The 22,313-nt window shown below is 49.7% G+C and overlaps 1 protein-coding gene, 1 long non-coding RNA gene and 1 other non-coding gene across 12 annotated transcripts in view; 1 reads left to right on the top strand and 2 right to left on the bottom strand.

Annotated features, from left to right (window-relative positions):
• The window catches only part of POLR3E (RNA polymerase III subunit E), a 34,576-nt gene extending 17,579 nt beyond the window's left edge, over positions 1-16,997 (bottom strand). For 2 of the 10 annotated variants that reach the window (XM_078344874.1, XM_078344878.1), the window contains exons 1-8: positions 16,882-16,997; positions 10,482-10,555; positions 8,317-8,367; positions 8,025-8,140; positions 5,594-5,671; positions 4,762-4,877; positions 4,298-4,380; positions 125-232 (exon numbers count right to left, since the gene is read on the bottom strand). In XM_078344874.1, the coding sequence (XP_078201000.1) occupies positions 125-232; positions 4,298-4,380; positions 4,762-4,877; positions 5,594-5,650 (364 nt within the window). In that variant the 5' untranslated portion in view covers positions 5,651-5,671; positions 8,025-8,140; positions 8,317-8,367; positions 10,482-10,555; positions 16,882-16,997. The remainder of the gene's footprint in view (positions 1-124; positions 233-4,297; positions 4,381-4,761; positions 4,878-5,593; positions 5,672-8,024; positions 8,141-8,316; positions 8,368-10,481; positions 10,556-16,881) is intronic. The other 8 variants (XM_078344875.1, XM_078344877.1, XM_078344869.1 and 5 more) reach the window with 4 other exon arrangements.
• Positions 1,623-5,175, top strand: LOC144578598 (uncharacterized). Its single transcript, XR_013524716.1, has 3 exons — positions 1,623-1,721; positions 4,070-4,184; positions 5,089-5,175. It is a non-coding gene; the product is annotated as an uncharacterized LOC144578598 (long non-coding RNA).
• Positions 16,998-17,190: 193 nt separating the features above from the next.
• TRNAL-AAG (transfer RNA leucine (anticodon AAG)) lies at positions 17,191-17,272 on the bottom strand. Its single transcript has one exon. It is a non-coding gene; the product is annotated as a tRNA-Leu (tRNA).
• Between the last annotated feature and the right edge of the window lie 5,041 nt (positions 17,273-22,313).

Below are 22,313 nucleotides of genomic sequence, written 5' to 3'. Positions count from 1 at the left end.
TAAGTAGATAGAGGCCAGGATGCTGCTAAGCCTCCTATCATGCATCCCATCCCTCTTCCTAAGACCAAGCCGTCCCACCAAGATTAAGGCAGGCAGGCAGCAGGGCTGGGGATCCCAGGCTCACCCTCGTTGGCTGCCTCCCTCTCCCGGTGCTTGGCGTCCGCCTTATCCAGGTAGGAGAAGCTGGGCCGCAGCTGCAGGATGCCATGTAAAGGTGTCAGGTGGAGCTCACCTGGCGGAGGAAGAAGGGCTTGGACCTGACTCTAGAAACCCACCCAGTTTGGCTCAAGGGAGTCACCAAGTCCCCTGAAGGCTTAGGCCTGACATCAAACCGCGCCCATTCCCACTCCAGCCCCCAATCCTAGAGCCTTGGGACCACCAGGCCGGAGGCCACCCCAACTCCACCTGGCCCTACTGGACACAGCAAGCACGCAGCCCAGACTAGGACACGAACCTGGACTCTTCTGCTTGAAGCCGCCACCTTCAGCCACACCTCCCAGCCTGGTTCCACGCCTCTCTCCCCAGCTGCTTGCTTTGCCACATGAGGCAGCTAATCCTCATCACATACGCCCTGCTCTTTACCCTCCAGGCCTCAGCCAGAGCACCCTTACTGTCCCACCCCACACACCTGGATTTCCTCTCCTTACTATCCTCCACCTCTTGCTGTCAAAATCCCACCCGTTCCACCGGGAAGTCCACTAGTGCCACTGTGGCTGGAGGAGAGGCCCTGCTGAAGCTGGGTGGAGGAGTGTCCACATGGCTTCTGATCAAGACTATGACTTTTCCTTATGGCCCGAGCTGCGAGGGATGTGGCTTTCAAGAATTACATGCTTGAGACATGGGTTCAACATACAAAACGATAGTTATGTGGCACTACTTTTGATCCTATCCTGTTTTGTTTCCTAAGTGCTTGGATTAATTTTGTTTATTGCGTTTAAGACTCTAAATACTTAAGCACCTTGTACTTTTTACTAGCTTTGAGACATGAGTCATGTACCATACAATCCACTCATTTAAAGCACATAATTCAATGTATTTTTTTTTTTTTTAGAGATGGCGTCTCACTATATTGCCCGGGCTGGAGTGCAGTGGTACAGTCTTGGCTCACTGTAACCTCGGCCTCCTGAGTTCAAGTGATTCTCCTGCCTCGGCCTCCTGAATAACTGAGATTATAGGTGTGTGCCACCACGCCCAGCTATTTTTTTGTATTTTTAGTAGAGATGAGGTTTCACCATGTTAGCCAGACTGGTCTCAAACACCTGACCTCAGGTGATTCACCCACTTCGGCCTCCCAAAGTGCTGGGATTACAGGTGTGAGCCACCCCTCCAGGCCACAATTCAATGTCTTTTAACATATTCACAAAGCTGTGTAGCCAGTACAGTCAATTTTAGAACATTCTCATCACCCCAAAAAGAACCAGGCAATCCCTCCTCCACTCCCCACTGGTCCCTGGTAGCCACTAATCTACCTTCTCCCTCTGTGGATTTGCCTATTCTGGACATTTCATATACAGCCACACATCACTTAACAATGGCATAGGTTCCGAGCAGCATTGTCTGGCAATTTCATCACTGTGCAAACATCACAGAATGCACTTATCCAAACCCAGACAGCAGAGCCTACGACATGCCTCAGCTCTATGGTGTGGCCTGTTGCTCTCAGGCTGCACACTGTACAGCATGTTCCTCCCCTGAAAACTGTGGGCAGTTGTAACACAATGGTAAGCATTTGTGTATCAAAATATATTTAGGCTGGGTGCAGTGGCTCATACCTGTATTCCCAGCACTTTGGGAGGTGGAGGCAGGAGGATGGCTTGAGCCCAGAAGTTTGAGACCAGCCTGGGCAGCATACCAAGACCCCATCTCAACAAATAATTTTTTTTTTAATTAGCCAGGCATGGTGGCATGGCCTGTAGTCCCAGCTACTCAGGAGATTGAGGCAGGGGATTGCTTGAGCCCAGGAGATTCCGGCTGCAGTGAGCTATGATCACCACTGTACTCCAGCCTGGGTGACAGAGTGAGACCTAGTCTCCAAAAAAAAAAACAAAAACAAAATCAAAAACCCTAAAAACCCTCAGCATAAAAATGGTACAGTAAAAGTATAGTATGAAAGATGAAAAACAGCTGCTCTGGGTCAGAGTGAGAGGTAAGTGAATATGAAGGCCTGCGACACTACTGTAGACTTTATAAACACTGCACACTTAGGCCACACGAAATTTATGAAAAACAGTCTGGGTGAGGTGGCTCATGCCTATTTTCCCAGCACTTTGGGAGGTCGAGGTGGATCACCTGAGGTCAGGAGTTCAAGACCAGCCTGGCCAACACGGCAAAACCTTGTCTCTACTAAAAATACAAAAATGAGCTGGGCATGGTGGTATGCGCCTGTAGTCCCAGCTACTCGGGAGTCTGGGACAATGGAATTGCTTGAACCCAAGAGGCAGAGGTTTCAGTGAGCCAAGATCGAGCTGTTGCACTCCAGCCTGGGCGACAGAGTGAGACTCCCTCTAAAAAAATAAAATAAGTTCATGGAAAATATATCTTTTTACATATGCTTTTTTCAAGACAGAGTCTTGCTCTGCTACCCAGGCTGTAGTGCAGTGGCACAATCTCAGCTTACTGCAACCTCTGCCTCCCAGGCTCAAGCAATCCTCCCACCTCAGTCTCCTAAGTAGCTGGGACTAAGGGGTGACTGAGACGTAATCACATAGCTGTGCCACCACACCCAGCTGAGTTTTGTATTTTTGTAGAAAAGGGATTTCACTATGTTGCCCAGACTTGTCTGAAACTCCTGGGCTCAAGCAGTCGGCCTGCCTCAGCCTCCCAAAGCACTGGGATTACAGGTATGAGGCACCACGCGAAGCTATATGCTTTTTTTTTTTCTTCCTTTTTTCTTATTCTCTTTTTTTAAAAACTTTTTAAACTTTCTACTAAAAACTAAGACATGGGCCAAGTGTGGTGGCTTATGCCTGCAATCCTAGCACTTTGGGAGGCCAAGGAGGGCAGATCACCTGAGGTCAGGAGTTCAAGACCAGCCTGGCCATCATGGTGAAACCCCATCTTAAAAAGAAAAAAAAATGTAAGATGTTTTTTAAAAATTTAAAAGAAAAAGAGAAATCAGCCAACGTGGTGGTGTGTGCCTGTAATCCTAGCTACTTGGGAGGCAGAGGCAGGAGAATTGCTTGAACCTGGCAGACAGATTGCAGTGAGCTGAGATTGCACCACTGCACTCCAGCCTGGGTGACAGAGCAAGACTGTCTCAAAACAAAACAAGCAAACATACGAATTAGCCTAGGCCTACGCAGGGTGAGGATCATTAAGACATCGCTAGGTGAGCAAATCTTTCAGCTCCATTATTATCTTACAGGACCACCGGTGTATATGTGGTTGGTCGCTGCCTGAGACACAATCACACAGGGCATGGCTGTGAGCGAAGCACGTGGCTTCTTTCACTTAGCGCAACATTGTCAAGGCTCATCTGCATGGAAGCAGCAATGCTTTATTCCTTTCTGTGGTCAAATAATTGCGTTAATGGACCACATTGTGTTTCTCCATGAACCCAGCGGATAGGCATTTGGGTTGTTTCAATCACAAAGAATGCTACTGTGGAGGGCCAGGTGCGGTGGCTCACGCCTGTAATCCTCACTTTGGGAGGCTGAGGCGGGTAGATCACGAGGTCAGGAGTTTGACACCAGCCTGGCCAACATGGGGAAACCCTGTCTATACTAAAAATATAAAATAAAATAAAAATCAGCTGAGCATGGTAGTGCGTATCCGTGGTCCCAGCTGCTCGGGAGCCGGAGGCAGAATTGCTTGAGCTGGGAGGTGGAGGTTGCAGCGAGCCTAGATCGTGCCATTGCACTCCAGCCTGGGCAACAGAGCAAGACTCCATCTTTAAAAAAAAAAAAAAAAAAAAAACTACCGTGAATACCTGTTTTGTGTGGACACATTTTCATTTGTCTTGGATAGACGCTGCCTAGGAATGGAACTGCTCTATCATAAGTTTCGTATTTAAAGACAAAACTCTGTCCCCAAACTTCTGTTCTGCTACTTCTATGTATCTGTGTCCCAGGTGGATGAATGAACTTGGAGCCCCACCCTATCTGGTCAGGCAGTATCCAGTCAGCAGTCCCCAAAAGTGGCCACTTCCAGTCCCCTGACAATGTGTCTTCCTGTTATTTCCACAGGTATCTAGCTTTCGGGGCAGGTGGGAGATGGACACCAGGCTGGGGAGGTTCTCTCCCTGCCCAGCGCCCCACACTGTGTCCCCCCCACCCGAGGGATGCCCAGCCCCGGGTACCTTGCCTGTAGAGTGCAGCGGCGTAACGGGATGTGTTACTGGTGGTCTGGGAAGAGCAGAATGTCTGCTTGTCCATCAGCTTCCTGGAGCACAGGGAGAAGCAATGTCACAGGCAGCTCTGAGCCAGAGCCTGTGGCCACAGCCCACTCCACCCCCCAGACACCTCCTGAAGCGCCACAGCCAGGGACCAAGGCCCCAGGACAGCCTACGCTGGTCTCAGGAGGAAAGCCTAGGGCTGAGAAGACCCATGGCCTTGTTTGTAGACCAAGAGACAAGGAGTGGGTGGGAGCTCTGGGATCAGCTAGCCCAGGAGGGGAGGGTCTGAGACAGCCCCAGCCCTCCAAAGGCTGGGACGCTGGTGAGGAGCCCAGCGATGGGGCAGAGGCAGTCAATGTCTTTAAGGTCTTTGGGAGGCACCTGTGTGAACACAGGGAAGCCGGGTGGGCTGGGGGCCAGGAACTCACGAGGAGTACGTGCTGGTCTCATCTGCGCAGGCCCCATCCACATTCAGCGCAATCTGCTCCCCTTTGCTGCGGCAATAGTTGGGGTTCAGGGTGTCGATGGCCATCTCAAGCTCTACCTGGAGGCACCAAGCACCCCCACCAGCTATGAGGACCCCAAGGCGTGGCTCCCCAAGGGACACCCCAACAAACCATGGCCACCTCCTAACCAGGTCCCCGCCCAGAAGCAGGACGGACACATGTCCCCAAGGGCCCCTAGACTTCAGTTCACACCAAGGGCCACAAATCCAAATTCCAAAAAAAGAAATCAGAATTTTTTTTCTTTTGCAGGGGAGAAGCAGCAGCATCCTGTAATCTTATTTGTCCTCCACTCCACTCCCAAAGATCTAAATTAGGTGCCAACACTTAAAAATCAAGAGATTTCTCATACAATCCTTACTTCCCGCTTCTTTTGAAAAGCCAGCAGAAACGGCAATACTGGGACAGCACTTCCATGTGGCTGCAGGGGCTAGAGCTGCAGCCCCTCCATGGACAGGCGCTTCTCTTCCTATCAGACCTCCTCCATGTTCACCCGCCCGCCCCTGTCTTATCCTGCGAACCTAAGCTCACATCTGGCTGCATTCTCTAATTCATCAGCCTCATGCCTCCCTGGCCTCTCTGGAGTTGCCCATTCCTGTCTCTTTGGACGCTTTCCTTCTTCAGCGTTCAAGGCCCTGGGAGCTGCTGGTTCTCCTAATTCTCCAATAGCCCCTTCTCTGAGCTTCTCACCTCCACCAGCTCCCACCCTCATCACCCCTTCTTCCCGCCCCCCACTGCCCTCAGGGGGCAGCCCCACCTTCTGCTGCTTGGGCTTGATCTTGGCTGAGAGGTGTGGAATGTCATCGTAGGTCATCGAGGCTGGACGCACAGGATACTGGAGAGGGGAAGGGAGGTGTAAGTCCACTCTGCCCAGGCTTGCCCAGAGCTGGGCCCCCACCAAGAATCAACAGCAACCTCCAAGCCCACCCAAGCAGAGACCAGCCCTACCCTACCACAAGGGTGCCAATTGCCCAGCCCTACCACGAGGCCCCCCTCCCAGTCTCCACCTGCAGCCCTGTTCTCATCAGCTCCTTCCAAAGGGCCACTGCAGGGTGTCTCTGACTTCCGAGGGGCGTGCCTATGCACAGGGACCCAAACTGACAGGCTGCTGATCCAGGAACCTACAGAGCACAGCCATGGGAGGTGAGGATGGGAGTGCAGGGCCTAACTACCCATGGACAGGCCATCTGGGGAGACAGGGATGAACAAAAGGAGGCCACAAGGAAGCAAAAGGGGAAAGCAACGCCGGCAAGTGCTGCTCACTGCTGAGGCCAGCCGGGCAGGTGGGAATTCATGATCCCATTCTCCATCCTTTTCCAGCTGTGTGAGCTTCCTCACAAGATGCTGGAGAAGGGAGCTGGGCAGCCACGGCCCGCTCTTATCTTTATGTGAATGGCTCACACTGCAAATCCTGCTCCCATCTGTCCTCACAGTGCTCTCACTCTCGCTCTCGCTCTCTCTCTCTCTCTCTCTCTCTCTCTCTCTCTCTCTCTCTCAGGTGGAGGAGTCAAAGTTTGGACCCCTCCTCGAATGCGCTACTACCTAGTCTCATGACACCCTGCGGAATGGGCCTGGTGGAGGTGCGGCAGCGTAGAGAATAGGCCCTTTCACATCTGCTAGATTCCAGCACAAGGAGATGGTCATTTCCTAGAAACTCACTCACGCAGCAAAGCCGTGACTCCTCCCTGCTTCCCAGGCTGGGGCTGGGGGCAGTTCTGAGATCACCTGACCTCGGGTGGGAATGCTGAAGGGTGCAGGTTCTGGAATCGCAGGCCAGGCTTGCAGTCCTCACCGTAACCCTTGCTAAATGTGGACGAGGGCAGGTACCTCGCCTCCCTGAGGCTAGGCATCCTCACCTCCCAGGGCCACTGCCAGCACGAAGGAGGCAAACAGAGCTGACGCTAGCACAGGGCTTGGCACTCTGGATACATGGGGGTCACTGGCACCTCCACCATCACTGTGCAGCCAGTCAAGGAAGCAGGGTCAGCAGGCACACGGGACAGGCCCCATTCCCATAGCCCATAAGGGTGAGCTCCAGGGAGTGGAGGCCAGGCACTCCCAGCGCAGGCTTGTAGCATTGCTGCTGTGGCGCGCCCCAGGCCTCTGTGCCAGTGAGGGCCTCCCTGTGCCTCGAATTCTCACGTTCATCTTGGGATACGAACACTGACCCTAACTGTGGGAATGTAACATGGGGCGGAGCAGTCCAGCAGCACCCCAAAAAGCTAAACGTAGACCCAGCAATTCCACTCCCAGGCATATCCCTGGGAGAAATGAGAATTCATGTCCGCACAAAAACTTCTATGTGAATGTCCACAGCAGCATTATTTATAATAGCCAAAAAGTAGAAATACCCCAAATACCCATCAACTGACAAAGGGATAAGCAAACTGTGCTCTACCCACACAATGGAACATTATTCATCAATTAAAGATCAAATATCAGTGCAATCTATGGCTTCTATGTGGATGAACCCGGAAAACATCATGCAAAGTGAGAGCATCCAATCACAGGAAGCCACATGCTGCATAATCAGCTATGTGAAAAGTCCAAAACAGGTAAATCCATAGACAGAAAATAAGGGGAATGGTTGCCTGGGGTTGGAGGTGGGAATGGGGAGCACATGGGGACTGACTGCTAATAGGCACGGGCTTCCTTTAAAGGGGGACAAAACTGTCCCAAAACAGACTGTGGCACTGGTTGGACAGACCCAGGAATAGACTAAAATCCATTGTATTATACACTTAAATAGGGAAACTGTATGGTGTGTAAATTCTATGTCAATATATCATGAAATATAATAATCACCACCACAGGGTTACTGTGGGATTAAAGAGGTAACTTAGGTAAATGCTTTAAACAGTTTGCATACGTTTCAATGCTCAATACATGTTAGACACTATGACAAACTGCTAGCCTAGCAGCAAGGGGAGGGGCAGAGGTAGCAACCCGGGGCCCTCACGGCTGGCAGCTGGCAGGACTGAGGACTCACAGACGCTGCCGCGGAGCTGGCCCTCGGAGCCTCCATGGCAACAGTGATCGTCACTGACACTAACTCTCTGCCAGGCGGCATCCTAAACACTTCACTGTGGACTCAGCCCGTCCTCCCGGGGACCCTAGGAGGCAGGCATTATTACCATCACCACTTTGCCAATGAGGAAACTGAGGCACAGAACGATTAAGAAACTTGCCCAAGGGCTCACAGCTAAGGTGTGATGGAGTTGGCTCTCAATCCGGTCTGACCACAGAGCCCCAGCCTTAACCGCTGCCCGCTTCTGCCTCTCCTGTGTTCCTTCAGTTTTCCTGTCTTTGAAATGAGACCAATATTAACCCACCCACAAAAGCAAAGAGAATGACCCCATGACATTCTCCACACCAAGAACCCTATCTGAAGTTTCCCATCGTTTCCTGTCCATGTTCCCGAGTTCACACTGTCCATCCACACCTGCTTTTCCCGTCTTTACCTTCAAGTCCCGTAATTACCTGAAACAGATACAGCTTTTCTGCCAGACTCTTGGCCAAGTACACATCGATCTGGGAACAAGGGAAGAAAACTTAACCGGGAGACTGAAGACAGTGCTGAACTCCCCAGGCTGTGCCCGTGCCTCCAGCTTCAGTTAGGGGTAGTGGCTCAGGGAGGCAGTGTGGGGAAGGAGGAAATAGCTCAGCTCATACTAAAAACAAGAGGATCCAAGTCTGCACCCTGGATACATGCAGGAATCCCTCCCCAAAGCTCCCAGGGGAACCAGGACAAGAGTTCACCTGGCACACCCCACCCAAGTTCACAATCCCCCAGCAAGCACACATCTTTCCCGGGGCTGCATTGATTGGGAACCATCCTAGAGCCTGGTCAAATGCTCTTCTGAGAGGCAGGCAGGCGAGGGCTCACCTATGCCTATGCCTCCTGGCTGGGCCCTCCACCTGCCCATCCTGGATAGGCCTGTCACGCCGTCTCAGCGAGTCTGCAAAACCCTTCATGACTGACAGCTCCACTTCCTTTCTTCCCAGCACTAACCACACCCACCCCGCCATGCAGCAGCTTACCTTCCTGCTTCCTAGCTCTTCCCTTTAAACCACATTGTCTCTTGCCCCTGGGCCTTTGCACATGCTTTTCCCTGCACCTACAGAGCCCTTCACACATGCCTCCCCTGAGCCTTTACTGCTCGCTCCTCCAAGGACTTGGCCGAGGCACGTCTTGGCCAGGAAGCATTCCAGACCCCCTGGCTGCAGAGGATGCGGCCTCTGTCCTCAGGGTCGCTTGGACTCCTCTATCCCATCAGCAACCCCTCATTGCAACTCCTGCTACTGCAGTGTAGATGCAGCTTCAATGCATTTAAATAACTCAAATCTAAAAACTTAGCAAATATCCCCCAAGTAAGGGAGAGCCACCTCTATTCATCTGTCCTTGGACCTTCTCCTAGGGTCCCTGGACCAGGCTCTAGGGAACTTCTCCTTGCCCCTTCCACATATGAAGCTGAAGGCATTTTTGCCTTTTGCCTTCCAAAGGTGTAAGTCCTGGGTTAAAAGGATTCTGAAAGATAAGTTTGGCTACAAACAGCTTTCTCTAAGAAAGGAAACCTGGGCCGGGCATGGTGGCTCACACCTGTAATCCCAACACTTTGGGAGGCCAAGGTGGGTGGATCACTTGAGGTCAGGGGTTCAAAACCAGCCTGGCCAATAAGGTGAAACCCTGTCTCTACTAAAAATACAAAAATTAGCTGGGCATGGTAGTAGGCACCTGTAGTCCCAGCTCCTCGGGAGTCTGGGACAACGGAATTACTTGAACCCAAGAGGCAGAGGTTTCAGTGAGCCAAGATCGTGCCACTGCACTCCAGCCTAGGCTACAGAGTGAGACTCCATCTCAAAAAAAAAAAATAATAATTAGTTGGGCGTGGTGGCAGGTGTCTGTGATCCCAGCTACTAGTGAGTTGGAGGCAGGAGAATTTCTTGAATCCAGGAGGTGGAGATTGCAGTGAGCCAGGATGGCACCACCGAACTCCAGCCTGAGCAGCGGAGCAAGACTCTCTCTCTCAAAAAAAAAAAAAAAAAGGGAGGGGAGGGAATCTGCCTCCCACAGCCTGCAACCAGGGCGGCTGGAGAGTCCTTCCTCGTGCCCGTGGTCCATTAGCTTCCTGGGGAAGGGGACCCTGCCCTGCTCACAGCCCCCAGCACTTGGTCCAATGAACAGCTGCTGAATGACTGAATCTGCGTAAGCCTGGGAAGGAAGGACTGCTGAGCCTATCCACTCATTCACCAAACAGTCACCAGGTACCTGAGTGCCAGGCACTGCACTTGACTGTGCGGCCCAGCAGAGAACAGGAAGAAAAGCTATGAAATATTATCTTGGCGATGACAGGGGCTAGGCCAAGTGTCAGTTACAGCCAAGGTAAGGGCAGAGAGAGGTGCAGGAGGGGAGCCCTGTGTGGAAGGGCAGTCAGGGAAGGCCTCTCTGATGAGGTGACGCTGGATCAGAGACCTGAAGGCAGGGAGAGGTCAGCCATGCAGGGGTCTGGGAGACAGCAGAGGGAACATCAAGGGTTAGGTATCCCAGAACACCAACAGGTCCCAGACTGGCCTGAGTACGCATGGAAGGGACCCAGTTCCACTGCCTGCAGCACCAGCAGCAGGGGACAGAGGGCAGTGGTTACCTCCTGTATGACTGGGTCATCCTCTTCATTGGCCATACTAAGGGAGAGCCAGCCGTGCAGTCTTTGAGCTCGATCTGCAAAGGAGGGCGAGAGACTGAGACCATCAGTCGTTCAACCAACATTTCCCCGTGCCTATTCTGCACTGGGAGGGGAAGTGCACAACAAACGAACCGACTTTTCTACATCTACCGTGAAGTCACCAGTGGACAGCCAACCCTATACCCTATCAGCCAGAAGAAATAAAAAAAAAAAAGAAAAATCCAAGCAGCAGGTAAAAGCGGGCAGAACAAGCCAATACGTGTGGGGTGCACCTGTGGGGAAAAGCAAATGACTTGGTTTTGTTTTGTTTTGTTTTGAGACCAAGTCTTGCTCTGTTACCAGGCTGGAGTGCAGTGGCATGATCTCAGCTCATTGCAGTCTCCACCTCTCGGGTTCGAGCAATTCTCCTGCCTCAGCCTCCCAAGTAGCTGGGATTGCAGACATGCTCCACCACACCCTGAATTTTGTCTTTTTATTTACTTATTTTTATTATTTTTTATATATTTTTTATTATTTTTATTTTAACTCTTTCTTTTAAGACAGGGTTTCACCATGTTGGTCAGGTTGGTCTTGAACTCCCAACCTTGGGTGATCCGCCCGCTTTGGCCTCCAAAGTGCTTGGATTACAGGCATGAGCCACCATGCCGGGCCAATTTTTGTATTTTTAGTAGAGATGGGTTTTACCATGTTGGCCAGGATGGTATCAATCTCCTGACCTCATGATCTGCCCACCTTGGCCTCCCAAAGAGCTGGGATTACAGGTGTGAGCCACTGAGCCAGGCTGCAAATGACTGGCTTTAAGGGTTCCTTCTCTACTCACAGAGAATTCACTGCCAGACAGAAGGATGGAGGCTGGCTGGTCCCAGCCATGATTAAAACACTGGAGAACTGGGAGCCCTGGGGAAGCTTTAAAGAGGAGCCAGATGTCAATCAGGAAGACAGACAGTCCAAAGCTGTCTCTGATATTTGATTTTCAAGCTGACTTTAATTCGAATCTGAGATGACACTTCTGTGTTTTTGGTCTATAAATGACCTCTTCACACACTCTTCTCTCCTGTATTCAACACAATGACCCTGTGAGGTATGGTGATTGTCACTGTTGTATAATGAATGGACTAGAACTCAGATACACTCTGCACATTTTTACCCGAAGTCACACAGCAAGCAGGATGATGAACTGGACTTCAAATCCAGGCTGTCTGACCTCAGGTGACAGGTACAGATAGGGGAGTTCAGAGGCAGGGCCTTCCTGCTGGGAAGGTGGCACATGGGGTACGCCTGGAAGGAGATAGGGCTTTGGACAAGCATGACAGCAGAGGGGAGGAGGAATTCCAGGTGACAGAAAGTGCCTGCAAGAGCAGGTCTCCAGGGGGCAGGTTGAGTATTTCAGCTGGTCAGCACCTTTACATACCCAAAGAGAAGAGTGGTAGTCATAGGTAGGATGGTACTCAGGCACCCACAGGCCTCAGCAGTTCCCAAACCTCTGCTCTCGGTTGAGATTATTTATTTTTTTTTTTGAGATGGAGTGTTGCTGTCGCCCAGGCTGGAGTACAATGGCGCTACAGTTCACTGCAACCTCTGCCTCCCGAGTTCAAGTGATTCTCCTGCCTCAGCCTCCCAAGTAGCTAGGATTACCAATGTGCACTACCTCACCTGGGTAATTTTTGTATTTTTAGTAGAGATTTTGCCATGTTGGTCAGGCTAGTCTTGAATTCCTGGCCTCAGGTAATCTACCCACCTTGGTTTCCCCAAGTGCTGGGATTACAGGTGTGAGCCACCATGCCCAGCCAAGACCAGCATGACTTCTGTCTGATCCACTTACCACTTGAACTAATATGTATTTATTTATTTATTTAAGACATGTCATGCTCTGTCGCCCAGGCTGGAGTGCAGTGGCCTGAATTTTGACTCACTGCAATCTCCACTTCCTAGGTTCAAGTGATTTTCATGCCTCAGCCTCCAAAGTAGCTGGGAGTATAGGCATGCACCGCCCTGCACAGCTAATTTTTGTATTTTAAGTAGAGACAGAGCTTTGCCATATTGGCCAGGCTTGTCTTGAACTCCTGGCCTCAAGTGATTCACTGGCCTTGGCCTCCCAATGTGCTGGGATTACAGGTGTGAGCCACTGTGCCTGGCCAAAAGCCAAAGTCTTTATTATCCCGTGTAAGCCCTAAACAATCTCCTGCCCCTTGACCTGACAGACCTCATCTCCCACGAGTCTCCTACCCTCCTCTCCAAACCTACCTCTAGGCCTTTATAGCTGCTCTATCCCATAATAACCTCCTGGCCGCTCCTTCACCTCTTTCAGGTTTTTGCTCAAATGTCACCTTATGGCTAAGACCTTCCCTCTCCAATTCAAATTGCAAACTGCCTCCTCCACCCCTTAACTCCCTTCTGTGCTCTCTAGCAGATGTCTATCACCGTGTGACAGTTTACAGCTCTGCATCTGTGCCCACCCGTATTGCCAGTAAGCTGTAAGCTATGTGAAGGCAGAGATTTTGGTCTGTTTTGTCCCTTGTGGTACCCCAAGTGCCTAGTACACAGTAGGCACTCAATACATGTTTGTTGTCTAAATAAATAAAGCATGGGAATGCTATTTAATAGGAAGCTACAGAAGGATTTCAGGCAGAGGAAGATCTGGAGGGGGTAGAAAAAGAAACTTAGGAGAAACAGGCTATCCAAACAGTCCCAGAGATGGAGGATGGAATGAAAATCAGAAGTTGCATCTTGTCAGTTTCAAGTGCCTGCTGCTGTGCAGACAGAGGGCAGTGTGGAGGGAGAGCCCAAGGCCCTACCCTTCTGCATCGGCTGCCGAGTGCCAGACATGTCAAGCTCCTGCCTTCTCTGCAGCTGGGCAGTGGACAACCGAGAGGCTAGAGTGCCAGGTGAGCAAGGGGACGATCATAACCACTAAGAGGGTGTGGCCTGGGAGGTTCCCGAGACCCAACAGTTCTTTCTCAGCAACTGTTATGCCCCGTTGGCCTCTGCCCTGCCAGGGATCAGGAAGGATGAGGTGCCCTGTCTGCTGGAAAGCTGGAGCTCCTCCCTCTGGAAAGTGCATCTGAGCTGATGCAAAGAGTGTCACCTCCCTTCATCCTCCAGGCTGAGGTGATCCAACTCAGTGGCTTTCAAAGTTTTCAGCCTAAGACCCACCACAGTAAGAAATTCATCTTAGCCAGGCGCAGTGGCTCAAGCCTGTAATCCCAGAACTTTGGGAGGCTGAGGTGGGTGGATCTCGAGGTCAGGAGTTCGAGACAAGCCTGATCAACATGGTGAAACCCCATCTCTACTAAAAATAAAAAATTAGCTGGGCGTGGTAATCCCAGCTACTCAGGAACATGAGGCAGGAGAATCGCTTGAACCTGGGAGGCAGAGATTGCAGTAAGCTGAGATCCTGCCACTCCACTCCAGCATGGGTGACAGAGCAAGACTGTGTCTCAAAAAAAAAGAAAGAAAAAGAAATTCATCTCATATAAATGGTCCAGTACATACAATTGCATAACTGAAACAAGTTTTCACATAACCATAACTGTCCCTACTATATGTCAGACAGTGATGTTTTCTACTTCATTCAAAACAAAAAAAATGCTAGCTTCAATTCCCCTAAATTGATTTTATTTCCCACTAATAAATCTCAATCTGCAATGTGAAAAGCACTCATCCGAGGCTCCCTACGGCTCCTTATTCCTACTTCCGTCTCCCGGCAACAGCCAGAGTCCTCGTAAAGAAGTTAATCAGGCTGGCGTGGTGGCTCATACTGGTAATCCCAACACTTTAGAAGGCTTAGGTGGAAGGACCACTTGAGACCAGCAGTTCAAGACCAGCCTGAGCAACATAGTGAGACCCTGATCTCTATTACACACACACACACACACACACAGACAAAATAGCCCAGCATGGCCTATAGTCCCAACTTCTTGGGCTGAGGCAGCAGGCTTGCTTGAACCCAGGAGTTTGAGGCTGCAGTAAGCTATGATCACAAGACCTTCCCTCTATTGGGTGAAAAAAAAAAAAAAAAAAAAAGAGCCAGGTGCGGTGGCTGACTGTAATCTCAGCACTTTGGGAGTCCAAGGCAGGCAGATCTCCTGAGGTCAGGAGTTCAAGACCAGCCTGACCAGTAAGGTGAAACCCTGTGTCTACTAAAAATACAGAAATTAGCCAGGTGTGGTGGCTCACACCAGTAATCCCAGCTACTCGGGAGGTTGAGGCAGGAGAATTGCTTGAACCAGGAGGCGGAGGCTGCAATGAGCCAAGATCTTGCCACTGCACTCCAGCCTGGGCAAGAGAGAGCAAGACTTTGTCTTTAAAAAAAAAAAAAAATATATATATATATATATATATATATATATATATATATATGAGGCTGAGCAGAAGAATTACTTGAACCTGGGAGGTGGAGGGAGCTGATATCATGCCACTGCACTCTAGCCTGGTGCTTGGCGACAGAGCGAGACTCTGTCTCAAAAAAAAAAAAAAAAAACAATTTATATATATCTCGTATTATTTCCCTGCTTAAAACCTGTCAACCATCATTGTCATATAAATAAAACCCAAACTCCTTTCCATAAGCCACTCTAAGGCCCTGCATGATTTTGTCTCGATCTTCCCCTCACCATCTTTTTGGCCTGGTAGCCAGTTGCAGGGCTTCCAAGAAGCCAAGTCCCAGTTCACCCCAAGGTCCTCTGCACATCATCTATTCCCCACAGGGCTTTCCAAGGTTGCTCCTTTTTATTAAATAGCATCATCACCGTCTGCAGCTGAGGATAGGCTCCCTGACTCCTCTATTTTAAGAGCCTTCTCCAACCTCCTCCTAGGCACTACACCACATCTCTGTTTGCTTTCCTCAGTGGTTCTCATCTTAATCTGAAACTACCTGGTCTATTTGCTCAGGTGTTGTCTGTCTTCTGCAACAGAATGTAAGCTCCATGAAGGCTTCTCAGCGCGTCAGTTTCCTCTACTAAATGCAGAGATAATTATACTTTATTTCATCAAAGCTGTTATGGAGATCATTACTTAAAAAATCCACTGCTGTTCTCTCAATATCTAGAACACTGCCTGGCACAAAGTTGACACTCAATATAGTACAAAGAATACTTTATATTTAATCTTCTCATTGGCACTATCAACAGAGATTTATCATCAATTTAGAAATGAGGAGACAGGTTCAGAGATGAGTACGTTTTCCAAGGTGGAATCAAGACAGTAACTCGGGTCTCGCTGATGTCAAAGATCCTTATTCTTATTAACCATTACACTGCACAGCTCTTCAATAAAAGGCAGTATGGTTAAGTGGGTAAGAGCCTGGACTCGAGACCAAAACTGTGCAGGTTCAAATCCCACCACTGCTGCTTCATATCTGTGGCCCACCTGAGTTGTCTACGCTTGGTATCCCTCCCTATTTTCATCCCTGAAGTAGGGAAACTAAATACCGACCTCCAGACGGCTGGGGAAGGGAGGAACAGGGGAGTAAGGACCCAACCTATGGGAAGGTTTGTTACTACTTGACAACATGTTTTCTTCCAATATAAGAGGGTAATGACACTAAGCAACAAGTCAAGCGCTGCAAGCAAGAGCGTCACCTGCTTTCTACTGAGCCGTCACCACAACCCCATGAGATAGGAATTTCTATTATTCCCATTTCACAGATGAGCAAACTGTGGCGATCGATACGATCTCTTCTTTCTGTCCCCAAGCTCAAGGAATTCTAAAGGTAACCCAAAGGAATGACCTTGTTTGTTTACTGACACCTCCTCGGACCGACCGGTCAGGGCCGTATCCTAAGCACAGAGTTGGTTCAGTAAACACTGAATGGTTGCCTGAATAAATGAATGAGGAATCTCGGGCCTCTCCGGGCAGAGGATGATCCGGTTCAGCTGCAAAGAGGGGAGCTCCGGCAAGCGCAGGTGCCGTCCCTGCCCATCCCGGCTGGCCGCCGACCCCGAGCCACGCCGTCCAATGGGTTTCTGCTCCCTCACGGGTGGTCAGGCCCCCTTCTCACGCCCACCACGAAGTTCCTGCCGCGAGCAGCTACCACACCCGACGCCAGACAGGTGTTCCTTCCATAGGAGGCCGCTCCGGCCCGGGTGGGGCAGATCGGCTGGACCCTGAGTCACCGCCGGCAGCATCGGCCGCGGCCTCCCCAACACCCAAGTGTAGGGCCAGGGAGGTCGGTGTCCGGGGTTGGCCTGGTCGACCTAGAGCCGGCTGTCCGTCCTCCCCACCCGCGTCCCAAGAGGCCCCCAGTCCCTACGCACAGCGCGGCGCGGGCCTCCTTGGCCTACTCGGGAATCTAGCCCAGGCCCACATACTGAGTGCTGTCCGGCTCAAGCCCCAGCTAGGGCGCTGCCAAGTCGGGACTCACCTCTCCGCGGGGGCCGCGCGGACGGCGGCAAGAGCCCAGGAACCCGCGGGCTGCAGAGGCGGCGGCGGCCCGGCTCTCCTCTCAGGCAGCGGCCATGTTGCTGGTGGAGAAACTCTGGCGGACACGTGGGGGGAGCAGGCCGGCCCCAGCGCTTCCTCTTACCCACAATGCCCCGCCCCGGGGCACGGAGCTCCGCCCCTCCGCCGCGCCATTTATGGAGGCCATGCCCCGCCCTGCAGCAGGGGGCGCTGATGGCGTGCTCAAAACGGAGATGGCAGTGTGTGCAGCGGAGACAAAAACAATCCACCTTGGCAGCGGTGGGATTCGAACCCACGCCCCCGAAGAGACTGGAGCCTTAATCCAGCGCCTTAGACCGCTCGGCCACGCTACCTAGCTGCGAATTATTTCTTCTAGAGAGTTACTTAATGCGTTTTCTAGAATTTATTCTCGAAATTGAAAGGCATTTTCGCTGAGGTTTTTGTTTTTTTTTTTTTTACTTAACATGTGTTCTGATTCCTATAGAATTATTTTCAAAAGTCATGTATTCGAAAATAAGTACTTACTCCAATCTTTAGACCCAGGTTTGTTCCAAATAGGTTTTACAGCAAAAAGCATTTTTAGAAACTCTATTATATTCTGAGTTGGATGGTTAACCGGGGACCTGGTTAACCCACAAATAATCCACACGACCCTGATTGGGTGTCTCCGGGAGAAGAAATTGATTCGATCAGAAACACGCATCAGAGGATCTACGGCCAAACCCGGGAGCTGGTCTGGGCAGTTATCTCTGAAAAATTATGTTTAAATTTTTACTTACACAACACGCGAATTAATGCAAAATATTTAAACTTTGCAGATGAGGTACAAATCATGTGTTGGAAATTCAGTCCCCAATGTGGCAGTACTGTATGGTGGGCCCTTTAAGGGGCGATTAGATGACGAGGGTGGAGCCTTCATGAATGGATTAATCTATTCATGGATTCATGTATTAACGGGTTAATGGATTAATGGGTTATCTTGGGAGGGGGACTAATGGCTTTATAAGTAGACACCTGAGCTAGCAAGTGAGCAGCTCAGCCCCCTTTCCATATGATGCCTTGTACTGCCTGGTGACTCTGCAGGGGTACCCCACCAGCAAGCAGGCTCTCACCAGCTACATCCTGTTGACCTTGGACTTATCAGCCTCCATAATTGTAAGAAATAACTTCCTTTTATTTACAAATTACCCAGTTTCAGGTATCCTGTTATAAGCAACAGAAAATGGACTAAAACACTATATATATATTTCTAGATCTTTTGCTGTGAATTTATACGGATATATAGAGATATCATAGAATATAGCTTTGTTTTTATTGTGTATGGATTTTAACAAAAATATTGTCACATTATTCGTACAGATCTGCAAGTGGCTGGTCTTTTTTTTTCCACAAGACTGTATTTAAAAATACCTATCCATGGCTGGACGTGGTGGCTCAAGCCTGTAGTCCCAACAGTTTGGGAGGCCAACACGGGTGGATCACCTGAGGTCAGGAGTTAAGCCTGGCCAACAGGGAGAAAGACCATCTCTACTGAAAATACAAAATTAGCCAGGCGTGGTGGCACATGCCTGTAATACAAACTACTCCAGAGGCCGAGGCAGGAGAATCCGCCGAGCCGGGGGGCAGGGGTTGCCGTGAGCCGAGATCGCGCCATTGCCCTCCAGCCTGGGCGACAAGAGCGAAACTCTGTCTCAAAAAATAAAACAAAAACCTATCTATGTGCATATACACAGATATTAAAAACAAAAATGCAGCCAGGTGTGGTGGCTCATGCCTGTAAGCTCAGCACTTTGGGAAACTGAGGCGGGCAGATCATGAGGTCCAGGGTTTGAGACCAGCCTGGTCAACAGCAAAACTGTCTCTACTAAAAATACAAAAAAAAAAAGAAAAAAAAAGAAAAATCACTCATAGTGCCACCACCTGGCATTAAATTAATGACTTAGTATTGTGGCAATTTTTTTCTTTTCTTTTTTTTAGACAGAGTCTTGCTCTTGTTGTCCAGGCTGGAGTACAGTGGTGTGATCTCCGCTCACTGCAACCTCCTTCTTGAGGGTTCAAGCGATTCTTCTGCCTCAGTCTCCCGCGTAGCTAGCTGGGATTACAGGTACACACCATCACATCCCGCTAATTTTTGTATTTTTAGTAGAGATAGTATTTCAACATGTTGGCCAGGCTGGTCTCGAACTCCTGAACTCAGGTGATTCCCTCCCCCCCAACCCCAACACCCTCCACCTTGGCCTCCCAAAGTGCTGTGATTACAGGTATAAGCTACCGCACCTGGCCTCATGGCACTTTTGCTTCCAATTCTTTTATTATGTATATACTTTTCATTAAAAGTTACAAAGATGTTATGAATATGTTGTCCTTTAAAAAATTCATTCAACTGGGTGTGGTGCCTCATGCCTGTAATCCCAGAACTTGGTGAGGCTGCGGTGGCAGTACCACTGGAGGCAAGAGTTTGAGACCAGCCTGAGAAAAATAGCAAGACCACATCTCTTATTCTATTATTATTTTTTTTTTTGAGACAGACCTTTCACTCTTGTTGCCCAGGCTGGAGTGCAGTGGCACAATCTCGGCTGTCTGCAACCTCTGCCTCCTGGGTTCAAGTGATTCTCCTACCTCAGCCTCCCAAGTAGCTGGAATTACCATGGTGCTGGCCACCATGCCCAGTTATTTTTTGTATTTTTTAGTAGAAACATGGTTTCCCCATATCAGCCAGGCTAGTCTTGAACTCCTGACCTCAGGTGATCCACCCACCTCGGCCTTCCAGAGTGCTGGGATTACAGGCATGAGCCACTGCACCCAGCCATAATATTTTAAAATTTTATTAAAAATAGGGCACGTCTCGGTGGCTAGCGGTTGCGACGGTTCACGTGTGTATTCCCAGCACTTGGGGAGGCCAAGACGGGAGGATCAGCTGAGACCAGGAGTTCGAGACCAGTCTGGCCAACGTGATGAAACCCCATCTCTACAAAATATATAAAAATTAGCTGGTCATGGTAGTACATGCCTGTAATTCCAGCTACTCAGGAGGCTGAGGCACAAGAACTGCTTGAATCTGAGAAGTGGAAGTTGCAGTGAGCTGAGATGACACCACTGCATGCCTACCTGGCACCAGAGTGAGACTCTACCTCAAAAATAATAAAAATTTCAAAATAGGCCCGGCATGGTGGCTCACTTCCGTAATCCCAGTACCTTGGGAGACCAAGACAAGCTGATCACCTGAGGTCAGGAGTTTGAGACCAGCTGGACCAAAATGGAGAAACCCCGTCTCTACTAAAAATACAAAACATTAGCCAGGTGTAGTGACACTTGCCTATAATCCCTGCTACTCAGGAGGCTGAGGCAGGAGAATAGCTTGAACCCAGGAGGCGGAGGTTGCGGAAAGCCAAGGTCGTGCCATCAAATCGCACGCCAGCCTGGGCAACAAGAGCAAAACTCCGTCTCAAAAAAAAAAAAAAAAAAAAAAAAAGAAATCTCAAATCTTCTATCATTTTTGTTTCTCTCTGTCATTTACATGGGTTACTTTTCCCATTAGTTCTGTTCAACACAAGGAGTTGAGTCAATGCTTACGGTGACTGAATGGGGGAATTAGGCAGGAACTCCACTGACTCCGGTGATGCTTTAGACACATAAAAAACTGTATAAATCGCCGGGCACGGTGGCTCACACCTGTAATCCCAGCACTTTGGGAGGCCGAGGCGAGTGGATCACGAGGTCAAGAGATCGAGACCATCCTGGTCAACATGGTGAAACCCCGTCTCTACTAAAAATACAAAAAATTAGCTGGGCATGGTGGCACGTGCCTGTAATCCCAGCTACTCAGGAGGCTGAGGCAGGAGAATTGCCTGAACCCAGGAGGCGGAGGTTGTGGTGAGCCGAGATCGTGCCGTTGCACTCCAGCCTGGGTAACAAGAGCGAAACTCTGTCTCAAAAAAACAAAAACAAAACAAAAAAAAAACTGTATAAATCACACTTTTGTAAGTAGAATTCTTGTTTTGCATTGGCTCATATTAGACCTTTCAGGGCCATGATTCGAGTTTCTGGCTAATACTAGTTGGTACACGCCCCTAACATTTGAGCATTCTGTATCTTTCTTCTTCAGTCCCTCCTCAGCCTGGCTTTTTCCTCCCCTCCATCCACTTTTTTTTTTTAAGAGACAGGGTCTTGCTCTGTTGCCCAGGCTGGAGTGCAGTGGTATGATCACAGCTCACTGAAGTCTTAACATCCTGAGCTCAAGTGAGCTTCCCATCTCAGTCTCCCAAGTAGCTGGGATTAGAGGCATGCACCACCACACTGGGCTAACTTCTGTATTTTTTGTAGAGACAGGGTCTTGCTATGCTGCCTAGACTGTTCTCAAGCTAACCTCCTGCCTCAGCCTCCCAAAGTGCTAGAATTACAGGAGTGAGCTGCCACACCTGGCCGTCCATCTCCCTTTAACATATATAATGATATGCAAAGATTTTCTTGTACTAGGAGAGTTGGTTGCTTTTCAAGACATTTTTTTTGTTTAAATACAGAAGCAGCCATGGATGAAGGAGACAGGCTAGGCATTGTGGGGAATTCAAAGCTGAATGTGGAATAACCCATTGAAGTCAACAGAGTGTTCATCATGGTATTTTAGTACCAGGAAGGACTTTTTGTGAGTTTGGTACTGGATTTTCCAAAAGGAAATAACCTCATAGTCAGGGATAATCGCTGGCATCTCTGCCCAGTCTGATCTTTCTTTTTTTTTTTTTTTTTTGATGGAGTCTTGCTCTGTTGCCCAGGCTGGAGTGCAGTGGCACATCTCGGCTCACTGTAACCTCTGCATCTCAGGTTCAAGCAATTCTCCTGCCTCAGCCTCCTGAGTAGCTGGGATTGCAGGCACACATCACCACACCTAGCTGATTTTTGTATTTTTAGTAGAGACAGGGTTTCACTGTGTTGGTCAGGCAGGTCTCAAACTCCTGACCTCATGATCCACTCACCTTAGCCTCCCAAAGTACTGGGATTACAGGTGTGAGCTACTGTGCCCGGTCTCTGGGTCTGATTTTTCTAGGAACTACCTGATCAGCCAGAGAGTGGGTCCCTAAAAGCCACCTTTATGCTGCACACCCCACCCCTCCAGCCATGGCTAGTGGACAGAGGATTCAAGTTGGACCAATCAGATTCTCTCTTGAGAATCAATTAGTTACTGATTTTTTTTTTTTTTTTGGACAGTCTCTATCTATGCCTAGGCTGGAATGCAGTGATGAGATCTTGCTCACTGCAACCTCTGCCTCTCGAGTTCAAGCAATTCTCCTGCCTCAGCCTCCCACATAGCTGGGATTACAGATGCACACTACCACGCCCGGCTAATTTTTTTGTATTTTTACTAGCGACGAGGTTTCAGCATGTTGGCTTGGCTGGTTT

Source organism: Callithrix jacchus, chromosome 12 (genome assembly GCF_049354715.1).
Source record: "Callithrix jacchus isolate 240 chromosome 12, calJac240_pri, whole genome shotgun sequence".
Taxonomy (NCBI): Eukaryota; Metazoa; Chordata; class Mammalia; order Primates; family Cebidae; genus Callithrix; species Callithrix jacchus.
Note: the sequence above shows the minus strand (reverse complement) of the source record. Positions and strands in the feature narration are given on the sequence as shown.